The sequence below is a fragment of the Triplophysa rosa genome, linkage group LG16, assembly GCF_024868665.1.
Source record: "Triplophysa rosa linkage group LG16, Trosa_1v2, whole genome shotgun sequence".
Lineage (NCBI taxonomy): Eukaryota > Metazoa > Chordata > Actinopteri > Cypriniformes > Nemacheilidae > Triplophysa > Triplophysa rosa.
In genome coordinates, this window is record NC_079905.1 from 15,278,887 (window position 1) to 15,300,063 (window position 21,177).

The window sequence follows — 21,177 nt, forward strand, 5'->3', positions numbered from 1 at the left end:
ACTATTCGGAAGACTGTTCCAGGGTCAAAGAGCTGCTCAGAGCATCTGAAGCTCTGCGTGCGGTCCAAGTAGAGGCGCAGTGTGCGTACTGGACACAACACGGATGGGGTTGGGTCTTCCTCCCTGGTGGGGAGCTCCTGCAGGTTCACCACCTGGTCTCTAGGGGGAGTGGTGGGAACTTTAGGCACGTTGCCGGGCTGGGGTCTCAGGATAACGTGAAAATCACCGGGCCCCAGTTCTAGGCAATCTGTGGACACGGAGGGTGCTTGTAGGTCCCCTACCCTCTTGGAGGTGAGCGCCATTAGGAGAGCCGTCTTTATCGTGAGGTGAGAAAGAGCAGCAGCCTCAAGAGGGCCTCAAGAGGGGGGCCTCTTGAGGCCCGCCACCTAGGTCGCAAGAGGGTACGGAGCGCGGATGAGTCATGTCCCAACCACCAGGGGTGGGCCACTCAGGATCTCCTCGTCCCGTCCAGACATGGAAGTTCCAGGGGTCTGCCTGGGATGCCGTAACGTGCCCCTTCCCCTGGGAAAGCAGGTCATTCGCCAGGGGGATCAGCCAGAGGGGAGTTGTTGTAAAGAGCATTAGCTCCAAGAAACAAGTCCGGTTGGGCCAATAGGGCGCAACTAGTACCACTTGATGCTCCTCTTCCCTGGCCTTGCACAAGACCTGTGCCATGAGGCTCACTGGGGGGAAGGCGTACTTCCGCTTACCCCGAGGCCAGCTGTGCGCTAGGGTATCCGTGCCGAGGGGTCCCTCGGTCAGGGAGTACCAAAGCGGGAAATGGGAGGAGTCCGGGGAGGCAAACAGGTCCACCTGCGCCTGGCCGAACTGCTCCCATATGAGCTGGACTGCGCGGGGATGGAGTCGCCACTCTCCGCGAGGCATCAACTGACGAGAGAGCGCATCGGCTGTCTGGCAGGTATTTTCATTGACCGTTCGTCCACACGCAAACGCAGTACTCGGTCACTGAAACAGAACTTTTTTTTAAACTCCTGCCAGGGTGAAAATTAGAAACTCCGGTTTCAGTGTTGTAGTGTAGATGGTGAAACCAGAGATTTTCAGTGTTTCAGTGAAACAGTGAAAATTAGTGTTGATTTTCAGTGTTTCAGTGTTGTAGTGTAGACGGTGAAACCGGAGATTTTGCGTATGACGTTGGGATGCGTGCCGCTATCTACCTTGTCTGACGTCAGATTCCAGGCTTCTGATAGGCCAAAAGGCTTTATGGTTACGGTGATATCGCCACCTGTTGTTTTGGCATGCATTTAACAGCGCATTATAGCATGTTTTTGCGTTTCCTTGTGGATGCGGGGCTTTTCTTAAACGAGGAAGGAAAAACTCAGTTCATAAAAATACCTGTGTACGTGTGGACTAGGTCTCAGTTTCGACTGCCACTATTTCCCCAATCAACAAGTGCTCAAATTAACATTAAAGTAAAAAAAACTGCTGTGTGCTGTCGTTATTTTACAGTATTTATTCAATATAACAAGTGAAAAACAAACAAATTAATTATTAATAAGTCGTATAATGAATAGTTTATTTTCGAATTATTTTTCTACGCTACTTTATTTTGAAATCGCAGCACAGGAAGAGAATGTGACGTCCTTTCCTGGAACGAATGGTTTGGGGTTAGCTAGCTGATTAGCTAGCCATGTCCCTATAGTTGTTCATTAAATACAATATTTATCATTTGGAGCTCAAAATCGCCGATCTACCACAGCAGTATAGAAAAGTAAGGCATATAAGTTGTTTTTTTCGAACAAAAATACACACTGTTTCTATCCAAGTAATATTCAGCGTTTGTTTGTTTATCTTGGAATTAGAAACCGTTCGTGAATAATACTGTTAGCTATCTTACAGTGGCAGATTTTGTAATGATGTAACGTTATCTCGCTGCTATTGGTAATATAAATTTAACACGTTCAATTAATTGATTATATGATGGTTAATTTTCACCTCATTCATACTGCTGGCGTGTGACGTTACTATGTCGACAATTAGCACGCTCTTGTAACGAACGACACTGTGAAAGCGTTACTATGGTAACAGAAAGACGCGCGCCTGCTAGAAGTTATAGTGGGAGTGTTGTAACGTTGTCTAATGTCAGTAGATGTGGGTTTGTGTTGCTGTTTGTAAGATTACTTCCTGTAATATTTTGTGTATAATACATTCTGTGTGTTTAAAGAGAGACTGAGCCACAAAGGGACCATGGAAGAGCCAGGAGCCACAGAGGTGACTGTGAAAACACTGGACTCTCAGAGTAGGACCTTTACTGTCAGGGGAGAGGTGTGTAGATGTCTATATTCTGATGCTATAATTAACTTCGAGTGACATTGATATTTATTCACAATCAAACTGGGAAATCCCTCTTCTTATCACAAATTCTTTCTCTCTCAGTGGACTGTGAAGGAGTTTAAAGAGTACATTGCTTCCTCAGTTGAAATCCCAGTGAATAAGCAGAGGTTGATCTACCAGGGTAAAGTGTTGCAAGATGAAAGGACTCTCACAGAATACAGTAAGACTTTTTCATTTTTACTGGCGCTGGCACATACATTGAATTACAGAGCATTGATTATTTTAGCAAAGATTTTTGCATGTGTAAAATGTGAATAAATTGTAAAAACAGTCAGAAAGGATTGTTATGTATACGTTGTAACTAATAAAAATGGTAAAATCTTTTTATATCCCTCTTTTGTAAGACGTTGATGGAAAAGTCATTCATCTTGTGGAACGAGCGCCTCCCCAGAGCAGTCAGCCTGGGGGTGGAGGAAGTGGTGTTTCAGATTCCTCTGGTGCAGCGGATGGGGGATCCACCTCATCTCAGTCCTCCACTTTTACAGGGGCTCCACATGACCGCAATGCCAACAACTATGTCATGCTGGGCACATTTAACCTGCCTGTGAACATCATGGATCCACAGCAAATTCAGGTATCATGGAATTCTATTCTATCTAGATTGTAAGCTTTTAAATGTGAGAGCTGTACCAGCTAAATATGTACATAAAGAAAGTTGAATAAAGTGTCTGCATTTTTCCAGATGCAAGTGCAGCAGATGCTGTCTGGTGTTGGAGAAACGGGGCGGAATGTCAGGGTGAACACCAGCACGGGAGTGAGTGACCAACAATTCAGAAACGTAAATTTAAAGTCACAATTCATCAAAAAATGATTGAAAATGATTTCATAAATTACTCGCTTTTATTTTGTTCTAGATGTATTTGACTTCCGTTTTCAGTTGAGAACACACACAAAAATATTATGCCATCATGTTATCTTCTCATATGATAATCAATATGGTGAAGCTTTAAAAATGCATACATTCATCATAAAGTAATCCAAATGACTCCAGTGGATTAATAAATGTCTGACATGTTTGTGAGAGAAAACAATGTACTGTAAGCAATGTGTTTGAATGCTCTAGATATGGTGGTTTTAGAATTGCTATGTCTAGTCACAGCCTGTTTGAAACTAAAGGTTATCTTTTGGCCTCATCTGGAACATTTGTTTCCTCTCTTACAGAGCAGCGGATCTGTGGATGTCCATATCAACGTGGACCAATCAGCGCAGAGTGAACCCAGGATGAGGCTCCAAATGGCTGACAGCTTACTGCGAGATACCCAGGCCTTAGTCCACAGACTTGAGGTGCGTATCTCTCACCTAGACATGAACGCTGCAAATGTCGCAAAAATTATTTGTAGTGGTTATCAGTTAAGTGTACCGATCGATGCGAGGTACACCAGCAGAAAACATGATTTGGATAGTGGGCTTATTCATTAATGATGAATAATTTTGTTACAGGGTCCGTCAAGTGAAGCGTCACCTCAACAGGATACACAGCCTCCTCAGTCTTCTTCAGCATTCCCAGCTCAACAAATGGACACCTCACCACCACCATCCTCCTCATCCTCCACAACACAGACAGAGGGACCAACTCACTCCGGACCCAAGTAAGATTCTTCATACTACATCACACTTTCTGGAACGCCCTGACCCATCTCTAAATTAAATCTTAAGCTATTTTTATTTGATTTAAGCCCTGTCTCGGATTGTATAGTCTCGTATCTGTCATTATTATCAGTCAGCCGAGCCCACTGGAGTTGGTGGAGGTTCTGTCAGAGGTGCGAAGGGTGGAAGAGCGACTCCGTCCCTTCATGGAGAGAACTCACTCCATCCTTGGAGCAGCCAGTTCTGCGGACTACAATAACAATGTAGGTCATAAGTGACATCATATTACTGACATGTGCCCCATCACTGTTTTCATTAGATGAAGTTATCTTTTTTCCTCTGGCAGACACAAGAACGTGAGGAAGATCAACGCACTCTCAATTTGATTGGAGAATCGCTTCATCTCCTCGGCAACACCTTGTTGGCTCTTAGTGACCTTCGCTGCAATTTATCCGCTCAGCCACCCCGCTACTTACACGTGGTACGACCGATGTCCCACTACACCTCTCCTCTTGTGAGTTGCTTGCCCCCACAAATGTTAGATTTTTCGTATTCATAATAATAGCAATAATCAACCTGACAAGAAAGCTCCTCCTGCCAGATGAACTTTGGAACCACTGTCACCATGACGTCCAATGGCAGACAGACGAGTGAAAGTCAGGCACAGCCTTCTCAGCCCACTGGCCTATCAGAGCAGCAGGGCCAGGCTCCTCCCCCTCCATCCCCTGGAGCCAATCAACAGACAGCCCATGGTCAAGGGACTCCTAGAGTGATCAGAATTACTCACCAGACTATAGAGCCTGTGGTCATGATGCAGATGAATCTGGATGGTACGTCTTACTGCTTCTGTGTTTGCATCAGTCATTCCTGGTCTTGATCCTTAAAAATACCATCAATTAATGGATACGGCAGACAGTTGCCTCTATAAAGGGTCATTATTTAACTGTCAGCTGCTGATCTGTGCGTTTCTGTGCAGCAGATTCAGACAGTGGAGCGCAACAGAACCCCAGCGCTGCTGGAGAGACTGGTTAGTTTCTCTGCCTCTCGCTATAGCCGATATCTAGCCAACGATAGATAGTTCAGCCAAAAGTAATAAGTCTGTCAACAATTATACCCCCTCATGTTGTTCAAAACCTGTATATGAGTCTTTCTTCTCATACAAAAGTCAATGAAGATCCTAGTGTTGTTCGGTTATCAGCGTTCTTCAAAATATCTTCGTTTGTGTTCTGCAGAAGAAAAAAGTCATACAGGTTTAGAATGACATGAGGGGTGAGTAGATGATGAAATCATTTTTATTTTGGGATGAACTATCCCTTTAACATATTTAAGGAATAGTCAAACAAACATGAAATCATTTTTATGATAATAGAGTTTTGGGAGAACTATTCCTTTAACAAAGTTGCAGTCTCCTGTTATAAAAATGTCTTTATTTGTCCTCTAAAGGCACCACTGCGCCCCTCCACGTTCCAGGTTTACCACCAGAGTTCATGCAGGCCATCATGCATCAGATCTCTCAGCAGGCTGTTGCCATGACAACCTCAGCCTCTGCCAGGCAACAGGGGCAGCAGCAGGGCACTGCGGGCGCAGGTGCTCAGAGCATGGTCCCTCCACCTCCTCAAGCCAGGGTGATAATCACACGACCCTCCTTATCCCCACGCGTTCCCCAGTCCGCAGGCACCAGGGGGACTACCATCAACGTGCGGGCAACAGTGCCCCCTTCAGCAGGACAACAGACTGGCCAAGTATGAACATATCTTTATTACATTGTGTTCACTGTTATTATTTTTTACTGAAACTTATTTATTTAAGTGACTTAACTTTATTCTGTTTCTGTACTGTGTTTATCCACACGATTAAGGGTAGTCCTGTGGCATCCTCTCCTCTCACACAGATGGTCAGTGGTTTGGTTGGGCAGCTTTTGATGCCATTGCACACCGGTGAGTCTCCTCATCCCATTCAATTCCTGTTTCAGATGTTTAATCGCACAGCTGTGATTTCATTAATGTGTTATGTTTTTAGGTGACCAGACATCTACTACCTCCTCGTCCCATTCCTTTACCTTCTCTGCCCCCCCATCCTCTGCCAACACATCTGCCCAGACTTCCACCCACACCACCAGTACAGCGTCTGTGGGTCAATCCCAGGTGGGCAACACTGGGGATAGCCTCGCACAGCTGCTGAGCTCTTTCCTGGGTGGAGCTGCAGGGGCCAATGGAGGAGCTGCTCCTGGTGGAGGTGCTTCCTCTGTTACAGTGACTGTTCCGGGGGTCTCTGCCTTCATTCAGGGCCTGTCTGAGTTTGTTCAGGTTAGTTCCTGTAGCTCAGTTGGTAGAGCGATGCATTTGCAGTGCAGAGGTCATAGGTTCAAATCCCAGTGTTTCCCCTTACATTGATTTGACCTGGCTCTTTTCTTCACAGTCTGGACAGCCTGTGTTTCCTCCTCCAAACCACCAGCCTCCACCTGCACAAGCCACAACCACTGCCCCCTCAGCGGCTGCCTCCACCACTCCTCAGCCTCCTAGTGGAGGTGGGGAGACCATCAGCCCTGAGCTTTTCACAGGCATCGTGCAGGGAGTCCTTTCCACCATGATGGGCTCTCTTGGAGCCGGTCAGGGCAACACAGTGAGCATCGCCCAGTTTGTCCAGAGACTCTCCCAAACCAGCAATCTCTTCACACCTGGGACTGGAGATGCAGTGGGTGAGTGAGCCGGTATCACTGTCGAGACATTTGGGAAGTTCAAAAGAAATATCTTGTTCTGGCTATTGTTGTTACTGAGGATACTGCACAGCATTGTAGCATCATTTAAAGCATATTGTTAGGCCTAATAGAGCATAACAGTGATTGACCACTTTTTGAGCTGAGTCACACCAAGCAGTTTGGTACTGTAGATGAATCGCAGCATTAAAATCCTCTTAAGAGCATTAATGTGTTCAGTGGTTTGATGTGACTCACTTTTTCTCTTTGTGTGGTAGGTTTCTTTGGAGATCTGCTTTCTCTGGTGTGTCAGAGCCTCTCTATGGTGGACATGGTTCTGCTCCTGCATGGTAATCCTCAGCCTCTGAGCCGCATTCAACCTCGGCTCACAGCGTTCTTCACCGAGCACTATCTGCAGGGCCGGGAACCCACAGACGCCAACATAGCTGTGAGTCTGAGATGTCACTGATATTACAGCCATGAGTCTGAGATAAAGCTCTTTTTACAGCTGTGAGTCTGAGATGTCAATGATTTTACAGTCGTGAGGTTGAGATAAAGCTCTTTTTACAGCTGTGAGTCTGAGCTGATGTTCTTTTTTTACAGCTGTGAGAGATAAAGCTCTTTTTACAGCCGTGAGTCAGATGTTTTTTTACAGCTGTGTCTGAGCTGTTCTTTTTTATAGCTGTGAGTCTGAGCTAATGGGTCATTCCGTGTCAGCTCAACCAGGTCCCCGGCTCAAATTTTTAATCTAAAGTTTTTGCAGAAGCAAGACCAACATCAGTAGTGATGAAAGCCAAAATATTAAATGCCACCGATGAATAGTAATCAATTAATTTGTAGAGGAAGATAAAAATTACAATTTTCACCTGAAATTTGGAGCCATATTAGAGGGGGTAAAAATGACATGAGAACTATTCCAGCATCATAATTTTATTTTCACACAGAGATCGGTATATCTGTTAGTCAATCTGTTAATTTTAGAAATCTTTGATGCATTTTATGCCAATGGTGACAGCTAAAAAAAATGAAGAAAGGGCATTTTGTGTTCTTTTTACAAAATTTGTCTGCCTGAAACTCCAGAACCGTTAGAGATGTCCTTTTACATTATTGTACTTGACCAACTTTTCTTTTGGGAACTACATTTTTAAAGCCCTATAAGGTTCAGTCTTAGAAATAAGGGGATCTAACTAAATAAGGCTTCATGAGAAAGGCTTCACTGTTAAAATGGACTCATTTTCAGTAATCAAAAACCAAATGTGGGTTATTTTTCAAAAATCTGGTACGTCATTTCTTTTAAAGAGGAATGTCTGAAGAACAAATAATGTTAAAACTAGAAATGTATCTTTTTTCCTTCTATCAAACAACTGCACTAAACATAACCATCTCAGCTTCCTTTTGGCACTGAGTTACTATTAAAAATTATCGGATTGAGGCACATTAACTTCCTCTGAATAGTTTATTTATAGTATTTTATATTTCTTTGAGTTATAAGGAAATTTGGGTAAAGGGATGTTGTTAATTATGGCCCGAGCAACGATGATGTAAGAAATTGCTCCGTTTGTTAGAATCTTTCAAATGAACCAAGTTTTTGAGAGCCTAAACATAATTAAATACTTTTAGTGAAGAGAATTTGTACATTAATCTAATTACACTATTGAATATTTAATTAGTAACTAGTACTAATTAATTACTTTTTCAGAGTAACTTACCCAACACTGATTTTTACGGAGCCCTTTTAGGGACATGGGGTGGAAAAAGTATGAAAGGGAAGAGAAAAATATTTTTTAAAGCTTTTGCGTTATCTCGCAAAAGTTTTGCGTTCCCTCGCAAACATATTTGCGTTATCTCGCAAAACATTCAAAAGTCCTGTTGTCCCGCTCTGTACATTAACAATGGAGCGGTTCAGAGTAGATTCCCGGACCAATAACTCGTGAGCTAAACGTTGTTATAACACAAATAACACATAATTCCTTAGACAATGATCTACAACCTAGTCTTCCTCAAAACGAGAATATAAATTGATCTCTATATGAGCAGGCGACATGGACAAGTCCAAAGAAACCGTCTGCAAAGTGACTGTAAATCCGAAAAGCATTACTACAAAATAGTCATTAATAACTTAAATGTTACACACTGTGGTCTCACCAAATTCAGTTTACACATTAATGCTCTCCTGCTGAATTTAAACTGGTTTTAGTTATACTACAGTATGTAGCACTGAAGTTAATGACTTTTTTGTAGCCTAATGATCTTCGGGTTGTGCACTTTACAGACGATCCCTTCGGTCTTGTCTCAGCCAGCTCCCGCCTGAGGTCAATACAAGGCTCGATTTGTGGAAAATTAAGTTAAAATTCATTGTTTACATCACATAGAATGAGGTGTCATTTGTGTTATAAGAAGCTCACGAGTTATTGGTCCAGGAATCTGCGACTATAGACCAATGTTTATGTACGGAGCTAGTCTTAAATTCTGCCAGCAGGACATTAAACATGAAGTGTTTGTCAGAACTCACAAAATGTTTTGCGAGAGAACGTAAAAGTTTTGTGAGAGAACGCAAACATGTTTGCAAGAGAACGCAAAAGTTTTGCGAGAGAACTCAAAAGTTTTGCGAGAGAACGCAAACATGTTTGCGAGAGAACGAACGCAAACATGTTTGCGAGAGAACGAACGCAAACATGTTTGCGAGAGAACGAACGCAAACATGTTTGCGAGAGAACGAACGCAAACATGTTTGCGAGAGAACGAACGCAAACATGTTTGCGAGAGAACGAACGCAAACATGTTTGCGAGATAACGCAAAACCTTTAAAAAAATATTTTCTCTTCCCTCTCATATTTTTTCCACCCCATGTCGCTAAATGGGCCCCATAGATTTTCACTCCTTGTGAGTCTGAGCTGTTACTTTTTTCAGCCATGAGTCCAAAGTGTCACTCTTTCATAGATGTGATTCTGAGATGTCAGTTGTTTCACAACTGTCAGTCTAAGTTGTTACGCTTTTTACAGCTTTGAGTCTGAGCTGTTATTCTTTTTTCAAAATCTCTCAACAGGATCCTAAACAGCAAATACCATAGTTTTGTTAATTGTATTTTGGAAAATCTAATGGTTTAAATGATCTTTTGTAGAGTGCTGCCGAGGATCTGATCAATGAACTAGAGGAGTATATCGCAGAGAGTTTTGTAAGTCTCATTTGCACGATTTGTCCTTTCTATTTACCCTGTAATGTTTTGTACATTGAATGCTCTAACATCGCTGTATGTGATCCAGTCCATAGTGACTGTTCGAGAAGGAGTGGACATCATCCAAACCAACACATCTTTCCTGAGACAGCAGTTCACACGCATGGCCACTCATATTCTGCGCTGCACAGGTGACTACCGCATGGTCTACATACACACAGCCCTAAAAACTGCTATGACTCCAATTCAATACAGCATCTAAAATGGTGGATCAAGCATAAGAAATGTCATTGTTAAACATTTAAAACAATATCAGTGAGCTCTACACACAGTTTCGAGTGCTTTCTTTCTTTCTTTCTTCCTTCCGTCTTCACAGATAATACGTTTGGACACCGTCTGCTGTACCTGTGCACTCAAGGTCTCTTTGAGTGTCTGGCTCTCAATCTCTACTGCTTAAGAGGAGACCAAAGGGCTCTCACTGCTGTCGTCAACCATCGCATCGTAAGATTCCTTAACTCTTTCTCATGAGGTAAGATTGGTCTTTTTGAAAGTAATATGTAAAAATGTGTCTTGTTCCACAGAGGAGGATGTCGGCAGAAGTGAACCCCAGTCTGGTAAACTGGTTGACCAGTATGATGTCCATGAGGCTGCATGTAATTCTAGAGCACAATCCAGTTACAGAAGACCAGATCCAGCATTATGTTATCTACAGACAGGTCCTCTAGTCTGATTCACCTTCTCAGGATCCACTTAGAAAGTGGACAGCATAATGTTTTATCATGTACTGTAATATGGGTTTTCATGTTACCTTTTTCACATACAGAGCGAGTCCTCTCAGAGAACAGAGTCAGATGCACAAGAGCAGAACTCGAGTCTGGAGGTAAGTCTGAACTGTGGGCCATCTTTTTCATGAACTATCTCTTTAAAAGTCGTGTGTGCATCTACTGTTATAAACATAATATTTGATTACATGCGCCAGATGGAGGAAGGTCTGTTTCCTGCTTCAGCTACCACTGCAGAAGAAGTCCTGGTCTCCTCAAGAGATGCCGCCGATCGTGAAGAACCACCACACAGGCCAGAGGAGACGCGAGGTGCAGTAGCCATGACATTGACAGAAAGGGAGGAGTCAGGAGAGGTGGAGCCATGGGCTGCAACTGTTCCACCTGTAAGAATCATTTTTTTTTCCTTTGAAGAGAATCATTTAGTTATTTCTTTATTAATAATGAAGCCATTCTGATATGTGTGTGTTCATCAGGAATGGGTGCCCATCATAAGACATGATATGTTGACACAGAGGAAGATGAAAGCACAGCCGCCTCTTTCTGACGCGTATTTGCATGGAATGCCAGCCAAGAGGAGAAAGGTCTCTTTATTTTGAAACATTCACCCAAAACTAAGACCGAGTTTCCTGTAGTGTTTTTCAAGGCCTTATCTTACACTTAGGAGTGAACGCAGTGCAATATTACATTTGCGAACACAACACGTCTCAATTTTAATAAACAACCACCAGTCACAAGCAAGTTTCTTGGGATCAGACAAATTTGCGCAAATGTTCCCATCACTTTCATAAGTCTATATGTCTTGTCTTCTAGACAGCACAGGGAGAGGGTCCTCCCCTCTCTCTCGCCGAGGCCGTGAGCCGAGGTGCCCGGGCAGCAGGGGTGCGACCTGTAACTACCCCTGATAACCTGCAGGGGGAGCTCGAGGCATCAGAGATACAAGAAGCATACACACAACAGGTCAGAGATTTAGATCCTTGTAAGAACTTAAGATCTGTGCTTGAAACGCTGTGAGACCATTTTCCTCATCGTCTTGCAGGTCAGGAGCGATATAAAGAAAAGACTGAGTGACGATCCAGACTACAACCAACAGCAGTTTCCTAACACGCATAGAGCTTTCTCTGAGGACTTCTGACCGACAGCTCAGTTCACACATGTGGCTTGTCTTTGTGTTCGCATGGAACAGCCAATAACATCTAACATCTCATGCTATGGGGGAACCAGCTTTTGAAATCTGCATCAGACACATTCCAACTCATATGTCAAGCCATATGTGTGGATAGGGACTAAATATAGACAGCCTGTGAACTAGAGCAGCTACAGATGAGCTGTATCGCTCGGAATAAACTAGTTCAACTGATAAACACAGAAATAGCTTCAATATTCTTAATGTCTCTGCGTATTGTAAATGAGCTGTATATTGTTGTAATAAGTTGTTTTAATATTGACAATAGTAGCAATTGTATTGTATTACAGGCTAATATTTGGTGAGATAAATGGGATGCCAAGTTAGATCCAAACATGTTGAACATGAATGCTCACTTCTTTACTGAGGACTTGAAGTATTTGAGCCATAGTGATGCATAGCTGGTATTATTTCTTGCATGCCAAACACATCTTGTTGGCTGCTATGTCCACGTTTCCCATTATTGTGGATGTTGAAATAAAAGTGTAGAATTACTTTTTAAACGAACACCTGTGTCTAGCCTTGTTTCATGCATTAACATTTTAAAGAGACTGACATCAGTTTTGTAGTTTAGTTATAACAAAATGAATACAGCACTTTCCATAAACAGGGGGTACAAACTGGTGTCCAGTTTGGTAACAGCATCACAATAAAATTGTGACATCAACGTGATTATTTTCATTGGACACATTGTGGTGTTGACTATGTTTATCAAGTTTGAAGGAATAGTTCATCCAAAAATGAAAATTCATTCATCGTTTATTCACCATCATGTCATTCTAAACCTGTATGCCTTTCTTCTGCAAGAACACAAAAGATATTTTGAAGAATCATTGACTTCCATTGTATGGACACAAAACTACTGAGATGTTTCTCACAATATCTTTTGTGTTCCACAGAAGGAGTCATCATACAGGTTTTGTACGACCTGCAGGTGAATAAATAATTTTATCATAGTTTTTCCTTTCTAGTGATCTCTTTAAACCATTCAAGCCTGATACCAAAGTTATTGTATAAATAATGCTTAATTGAAGTGATTTCACACCGCTAATGCTAAGTTCCAAGAAATACAGATTATGCTGTTAATGTCAAGTCGGTTTGTACAATTACAGCATTAGATGTTACACATGTTAGTGATAGTTCACCCAAAAATGAAAATTATGTCATCATTTACTCACCCTCTTGACATTTCAAACCTGTATGACTTTCTTCTGCAGAACACAAAAGAAGATATTTTGAAAAAAGTCGGTAACCAAATTGAACTGGCCCTAATTCACTTCTATTGTATGGACACAAAACCAATGCAAGTGATTAGAGGCCAGTTAACAACATTCTTCAAAATGTCTTTTGTGTTCTGTGGAAGAAAGTCAGACAGGTTTGAAATGATAAGAGGTTGAGTAAATGATGATAGTATTAAAATGTATGGGTGAACTATCCCTTTAATATAATTTGGCAAAACAGAACACAAGCTGAAGATGCTGATGTCAGTGTGCATTTTATTTTTCACACAACATATTCACACCAGGTTTTTGGGTCATTAGCACAGAAATGAACACCAGGAACAATGTCTGTTGTTGTTTTTATATGGTTGTTTTATGCCCTTTGGAAATATTTCAGTTGTGCAGGTTTAACTCTAACGTTTTGTTCATTTGAGATGCCTTGTCTTGTGAAAGGAGGTGATCACAAATTAATGCCTAGTGAAAATTTAATTTGTGGTCTTACAACAGTGTTCAAAGTTACTTGGACGGCATGGCATTTATAAGACTAGTGCAGTATTAGATTTGGCAATGTAACAATCCAAGCCACTATATTGACTAAGTTGCACACTGTAAACCGGCAAATAAGGAAAGTAAGAGCAAACAAGTCCTGGTAACTATACTGATAACTAGTACTTGCATAGGCAGTCTCTGGCATCACTGTCATTTAAAGGAACAGTTCACCCAAAAATGAAAATTCTGTCTTCATTCACTCACCCTCCAGTTGTTACAAATCTGTATACATTTCTTTGTTCTGATAAACACAAAGATATTTGGAAGAATGTCAGTAACCAAACAGTTCTTGGCCACCATTCACCACCATAGTAGGAAAAATGACTATGGTGGTCAAAAGTACCCCAGAAACATTTGCTTTCCTACATTCTTCAAAATATCGTGTTTTGTGTCCAACAGAATGAAATGAAATATATACAATAATTTTTCCTACTATAGTAGTCAATGGTGGCACAGAACTGTTTGGCTACAAGCATTCGGCCAAATATATTTTTCTGTGTTCATCAGAAACACACAAGAAATTTACACAGATTTGGGACAACTCAAGGCTGAGACAGAATTTTCATTTTTGGGTGAGTTAATAAGTTAATAAAAATCTTAGCAGCCCTAAACATTATGAAATTGCTTATGATATCAGGTACTGGAACATTCAGTAAATGCATATATATATATATATATATATATATATACATATGTATACCAACAAGACGTACAGTATGCCATGCTACGGTCAATTCCTATTGTAATTGTACTTGAGAGCTGGACCTTTCATTGTGTATTAAAGCTGTATTGACTGACTTAACAGCCATGACTAACACGGAAACTATCAGTCAAACTCAGCCATAAGTCCAGAGCCCATTTATTTTACCTGTACAGATTTGTGTGTGCGTAAAACATCCATATTGTGTTAAGATTTGTGCATTAGGCAAGAAAGAATCTCCTAAAGATTGTAATCGTGATGTATATTAAAGTAATAGTTCACCAAAAACTTTAAATTATTTCATCATTTACTCACCCTCATGTCATTCCAAACCTGTATGACTTTTGTGCAGAACACAAAATAAATATTTTTGAATAACGTTGGTATCAAACAACATTGGCCCTCATTGACTTCCACTGTATCGACAGAAAACCACTGAGTCATTTCTCAAAATATCTTCTTTTGTTTTCCACAGAAGAAAGAGTAACATTCAGATTTTGAACGACATGAGAGTAAATAACTGATGAAATAATTTTTATCTTTGGGTAAACTATCCTTTTAACTACGCTTTGTAATTAAAACCAGCTGTGTTTTCACAAGGAACTTATTTTGTGAGTTGATCGGATCAGTGTGTGTTGAAAATCAAATGAAAATCAAAATTGGGAATAAACAGTTTTAACTTCAATTTTTCCAAAGAATGCTGCCAACATCTCATTCACTCGACACACACAATAACATTATTTTCCTTTACACCGCTTTCTCTTTCTCAGTCTTTTTAATGGTCTGACCACACACACATTCTCCTGAGCATCTACACACGTTTGCAACTCAGGCTCGGGCTTGTCGGAGAGACGACAGGAGGAGTGGGAGCAGGTTGAGGGCGGGTCTGTGTTCCTGAATGCCTAGAGCCACCAAAGCCCCCGCCAGCATTGAAGTCACTTTGGGCAGTAAGGGAGGCCGAGCCTGCATAACCTGACAACCAAAGAAAAGATGAACAGATGAGATGTGGTTTGACCAAGCTTTGGTCACATGCAGGAAATCATTTACTTTGCTAAAGCTCAATTTTATAAATCAAAAAAGGCAACCCATTTCATTTTCATGATTTCATCACTTAATACGACAAAAGTTCCAAATTAATCTGAGTTTTCATCCTAAACAGCAATGTTGTCAGTCGCTTGTTTTCTATCTGTGTCGTGTCATGATGAGTAGCCCCACCCGCAGTGGAATCTCATTGTTCTACATAAATATACATTAAAAAATACAGTATATGATTAATACAAACTGAGTTCTGATTGGCTGTGATTGTGTGGCATTAAATTTCCGATTACGGGATTACGGGTCTTCATTTACTCACCCTCGAGTTGTTTCAAATCTGTATAATTTTCTTTGTTCTGATGACCACAGAGAAAGATATTTGAAAGAATGCTTGTAACCAAACAATTCTTGGCCACCATTGACTACCATAGTAGGAAAAATTGCTTTATAATTTTTTTGTTCTGTTGAACACAAACGAAGATATTTTGAAGAATGAAGGAAAGCAAATAGTTCTGGGGCACTTTTGACTACCATTGTCATTTTTCCTACTATGGTAGCCAAGAACTTACAAGCATTCTTCCAAATATCTTTCTCTGTGTTCATCAGAACAAAGAAATGTATACAAATTTGGAACAACTCAAGGGTAAATGAAGACAAGATTTTTATTTTCAGGTGTACTGTCTCTTTAATGCCTGGTTAGGATTCTTGTGTTACAGTAGTGGTGGACAGGCAAGCCCCACCTTTTCAACTTTATGACAGTGTATCCGTCCATCAGGTCCGAGATAGAAGGTGGAGAATGCATCATATGTTCTGAAGGGGGAAAAAAGGAAATATATTTATTCACACAAAAACAGGCAACGCTTTGAAGAAACAGAACGTCTCTTACTTGTACAGTTGGCTCTTGTCTTTTTTGTAGAAGAACACCAGAAGGGAGTGGAAGGGCAGGCCTTTGACTCTCCAGCGAGCCTGGATGGAGCCGTCTTCTGGATGCTTGGTGAGCTTCAGCACCTCCAGCTGAGCCTCCGCATAGTAACACAGACACAACAGTCGCCAAAGCGTCACTGTCAGCTGGTACACCACACGACCCCTTCAGACATACCGGAGAGACATTTATCAATAAGCAATGTTGATACTAACGCAAACAGAATCTAAGCAGTCTTCTATTTCAATATCCAAGTGTGGTCAGCCGAGATGAAAATGTGATGAAAAACCTATAACAGTAATGACTATACAGTAACAGCAGAAATGACTACTTGTGTTTGTTAAAGGGACAGTTCACCCAGAATGAATGAAGATATTTTGAAGAGTGTTGTTAACTGGCCGCTATTCACTTGCATTGGTTTTGTGTCCATACAATAGAAATGAATGGGGGCCAGTGAACAACATTCTTCAAAATATCTTCTTTTGTGTTCCACGGAAGAAAGAAAGTCATACAAAGTCATTGAAATGACAAGAGGGTGAGTAAATGATGACATAATTGTCCTTTTTGTGTGAACTATCACTTTAACAAGAGTCTCAACATCAGTCAGTGACAAATGACATTGTTTTGACCTCTGCTGGTTAACTGAATGAGGCCTAATATGGTCTAGAAGAACAATTGATCTACAATATGCGTACCTTGTCTTGGTGTTCAGAAGACCGTTGATGAACTCAACATCTTCAGAGTATATGCTGTAGTCATGATTCTTCACAAAGAAACTGGGCAGCTGGAACGTAATGTTGCTCAGTCAATAAATATGCAGTTTCTCAGAAGGACACTTGAAGGGATACTTCACCTAAAAATGATTTTTGTTGTTTCATAATTTATTCACCCTCATGTCATTTCAAACCTGAAGTATGTTGGTAGTATGTTGAAACAACATTGGCCCCCATTGACTTCCATTGTATGGAAACAAAACCACCGAGACATTTCTCAAAATATCTTCTTTTGTGTTTCACAGAAGAAAAGAGTCATATATATACAGGTTTTGAACGACATGAGTGAATAAATGACAGATTTTTTTGGGGGGGGTGACCTAACCCTTTAAGAACTCTACATCTACGTAAGGAACTGCAGTAGAGCGTCTTACCTCCACTCTCAGCTTCTCAAACATCTGGGCCAGTTTTTCCTCCTTCTCCATATCTCCCTGACTGGAGCTCCTGTCCACACTCTGCATCTCAGTATGGCTACTATGGAGGCCTGAATAGTCCTGAGTTTCCTGTATGATTTCTGGTTTCTTTACCTTCTCCAAGTGAGACTCCATCCCAGGACAGTGGAAGCAATAGAAACGGGATCCCAACATAAACGGTGCGGGACATCCCTCCGTTTCAAACAGACTCCTGAAGGAGCCTCTCTCCATCAGATCCTCCTCAGTCTCTACCTTCCCGGTAATGCTAATATCATCCTCTCTGCTCCCATCAACAGTGGTTAAAGGAAAAAGCAAGTCAAAGGTTCGGTTGGGTCCTAAAGCCAGCAGCTCACTCAGTTTGGTCTGCCCGAGGAGGGGCACCTCCACCTCGGCATGCTGCTCGTCTGTCTCTTCGGGTTTGAGGAGGACACACAGGCTGATGGACTCCTCCCACTCCTCCTCCTCAAGGCCAGGTGCTCGGTTTGGCTGGCAGGCATGGTGGAAGGGATGGGAAAGCGATGGACGATTTACAGACTGGAAGCGAAGACCGTTTGGGGGAGTCAAAGCCCATGATGCGCTGCTCAGGTTCCTACCGTTGTCATGCAGGTGAAACTCGGTGGTCTGCAAATCAGAGAAAGAATACAGATAGATATACTGATTGAAGGCCCTACAACTAAAAAGTACAAATAAACAAATAAAAATGAATAAACTGGACAAATAAAAATGACATTTTGCTTTTGTAACAAAGACGATGTCTGCAGGTCTACAGCAATGACAAATCTGTTGAAACGAATATATAATCTTTTATATATACAGTATATATATATATATATATACTGTATATATACTGTTGCAAAATCGTTGCAAATTGGAGTCTGTAGGAAGTCAACAAACACACATATAGACCCTGGACAACAAAACCAGTCTTAAGTAGCACAGGAACATTTTTAGCAATCGCCAAAAATACAGGGTATGGGTAAAAATGACAGATTTTTCTTTTATGCCAAAAATCATTTGGATATTAAGTAAAGATCATGTTCCATGAAGATATTTTATAAATTTCCTACCGTAAATGTATAAAAACTTTATTTTTGTGAGTGGATGGCCTGCTACAGTGCCTCAGATTAACAACTTCAAAGGAGATTTTCTCAATATTAGATTTTTTTGCACCCTCAGATTCCAGCTTTGTAAACAGTTGTTGTTCCGCCAGATAGTGTCCTATCCTAACAAACCACATATCAATAGAAAGCTTATTTCTTCAGCTTTCAGATGATGTAAAAATCTCAATTTTGAAAAATTGACCCTTAAGACTGGTTTTGTCGTCCAGGGTCACATATAATTTTTTTAAGCCAAAAAAGAAGACACAAATTACTATACCATATAAGGTGATGACCTGTGATAAATCTTTATGTATCCATTAACAGTGACCTTGAGACTAGTGTACTTACATTGAAAAAGTGTTGTAAGTTATGAAAACATTTACAGATACCACTACTTTATTATTTTGCTACTTAAATGTAAAGAAATTCCTATAATGAAGTACTTAAAGTGATAGTTCCCCCAAAAAATGACAATTCTGTCATCATTTACTCACCCTCTTATCATTTCAAACCTTTAAGACTTTCTTTCACCCGCAGAACACAAAATGAGATATTTTGAAGACGGTAGGTGACCGAACAGCACTGGCCCCCTATTCACTTCTAATGTATGGACACAAAATCAAGGCAAGTAAATGGAGGCCAGTTAACAAAAATTTTTCAAAATATCTTCTTTTGTGTCGTTTGCAGAAGAAAGAAAGTCATACAGGTTTAAAATGACAAGAGGGTGAGTAAATTATGACAAAATTGTTATTTTGGGGTCACTTTAAGTGTCCAAAATCGATACTGAGGCCACTGTACCTACATTCATTGCCACAAACTCCACAACATCCAGAAGGCAACATATACTATTAGTATAAAACGTGTGTGTTTACCTGACATAAATTCCAGCACTGTTTCGTCACTGGTTGCCAGCCGCCATGGTTCCTGACACACCCCACCCAAAGAGAGACCCCCCCTCTACAAACCGCCATTCAAGTTAGGATGCTGGAGCAACCTCACTGCAGACTGTGTCTGTGTCAGTGTGATGGCATTATTAGACACCTGGCCTTCACAGGTGCAGCTCCCTCCTTCACGTCTGGAAACAATGGAGAAAATATTTTCTTGTTGTACCAGCCAACCCAGATATCTGTCTATGTTAGTCATTTACATTTATATTTATTCATTCAGGCTGATGTGACTTACAAACCACGTTTACTAAAAAAGCTGCATGGCAAAATAATGTGCTTAAATTAAAAATGACAATGCCTATTTTTCGCAACTTCCGGTTCACGGGGACTTTAACGACTGTTTACAAGCTGTAACAACATAGGCAGACATTTATATCATAATCATGACATTTTGCCCGCGCGCATGCGCCAACTCTCCACAAAATGCTCTTTAGTTATCGATATATACTTTTCATTGCTGTTCACTTTTACATTTTGATCATGGATTTATTACTAACATAAAATACGTTGTATTTAGACCTTAATTCAGAGATTATTTAAAAAAAGCTTAACGGAGGTTAACAGCTTTATATGCAGTCTGATATATATTACGCGTCATATATGAAGCAAATATTGCAAGCTACATTTATAATTTACATTTACTGCTGGACATGGTTTTGAAGAGTTCCAGCCTGACACATGCACGTCACGCTTCAGTCATACTTCACAAATCAACACAATCAAACTACCGATCATCCGATAAACTCAGACCTTTAAGACAAATGATAACAAGCTGAATATCCTAAATTATTAGAGAAATCAATAAAAAACATTATCGGCTTGTCTGATGAACTTGATCATAGTTAGTATTCATAGATAATGTTAGATCCGCGCCTGTAGCAGTCCTGTTTGTAAACATTAATGCATACCTGCTCTCAGTCAATCAGATCTAAAGCAGCGATGCGTAGGATCTATATGCAGAGATATAACGTTAAGTATATGAATCCAATTAACGTAAATGTCTGTATGATTTATAAAGAATACGAAATAGTTGTCAACGTTAGACAAATGTCACTTCTCTCCTAATGCCCTTGCCCAGCGCTTGTCTGCGCCACTGCGCATGCGCTCATCGTTTTTAGAAGCGTATTTCCATAGATACAGCGACAGCTGGCGGCAAACACGAGCTCTTTTCCTCACATTTACGCAGGTTGTGACCGGGGTCGGGTTTTCTTTTTAAAATAAAAGTCTGAAAGTCATGACAGTTTTGTTTTCAAATGTGTAATATCATGTAATCAAAGTCGCTTTGGATAAAAGCGTCTGCCAAATGTAAATGCTTGAAAATCATCCTTGATAATATTTACATGTTTTCTAAATATTCATACTGATATTACAGAATCAGAAAGAGCTTTATTGCCAAGAATGTTTACACATAAAAGGAATTTGTTTTGGTGACCGGAGCATCCAGTACACAGAAACAGCAACAACAGTACACAGAGACCATAACACAATAGAATACAGACACAGTACACAGATGTTTATTTACTTTAATTCATACGTTTAGTTATTGTTTTAAACCCACTAGAAGAATATTGTTTAGCAAATGGTGATGATGATGATCCATCGATTAGTTTTTCCAATCTGCTTGGATGTGCCAAAGCCTGCATGTGAAATATGTTGTTTCAACATAAGTCATACTCACTGACAATAATAGCATTGTTGCATTATGGATTCTTGCTCTATGATTACCTATTTACTTTAGTTACAT

General features: G+C 40.7%; 2 protein-coding genes across 7 annotated transcripts; one reads left to right on the forward strand and one right to left on the reverse strand.

Moving 5' to 3' along the window:
• The first annotated feature begins 1,593 nt into the window (after positions 1-1,593).
• On the forward strand, positions 1,594-12,281 carry bag6l (BCL2 associated athanogene 6, like). Of its 6 annotated transcripts, none has more exons than XM_057354337.1 (25): positions 1,594-1,729; positions 2,183-2,283; positions 2,395-2,512; positions 2,697-2,926; positions 3,035-3,130; positions 3,514-3,636; positions 3,793-3,941; positions 4,073-4,202; positions 4,286-4,453; positions 4,541-4,769; positions 4,916-4,966; positions 5,383-5,681; positions 5,798-5,876; positions 5,959-6,245; positions 6,358-6,637; positions 6,913-7,082; positions 9,756-9,809; positions 9,898-10,000; positions 10,186-10,310; positions 10,391-10,525; positions 10,633-10,689; positions 10,789-10,974; positions 11,065-11,172; positions 11,402-11,548; positions 11,628-12,281. In XM_057354337.1, exons 2-25 carry the CDS (start codon positions 2,206-2,208, stop codon positions 11,721-11,723), a joined length of 3,498 nt encoding a protein of 1,165 aa, XP_057210320.1. In that variant the 5' UTR covers positions 1,594-1,729; positions 2,183-2,205; the 3' UTR covers positions 11,724-12,281. The 6 variants fall into 6 exon arrangements, with proteins under 6 accessions (XP_057210320.1, XP_057210321.1, XP_057210323.1 ...); XM_057354338.1 differs by having other exon boundaries at positions 4,919-4,966; XM_057354340.1 differs by having other exon boundaries at positions 4,286-4,420.
• A 943-nt stretch (positions 12,282-13,224) lies between these two features.
• lg16h6orf136 (linkage group 16 C6orf136 homolog) lies at positions 13,225-20,534 on the reverse strand. The gene is made up of 7 exons (XM_057354348.1): positions 20,342-20,534; positions 19,359-19,561; positions 17,348-18,007; positions 16,896-16,984; positions 16,165-16,365; positions 16,019-16,088; positions 13,225-15,215 (listed from the first exon to the last, which is right to left on the reverse strand). The coding sequence occupies exons 2-7, from the start codon at positions 19,455-19,457 to the stop codon at positions 15,072-15,074; spliced, it is 1,263 nt and encodes a 420-aa protein (XP_057210331.1). The 5' UTR covers positions 19,458-19,561; positions 20,342-20,534; the 3' UTR covers positions 13,225-15,071.
• Between the last annotated feature and the right edge of the window lie 643 nt (positions 20,535-21,177).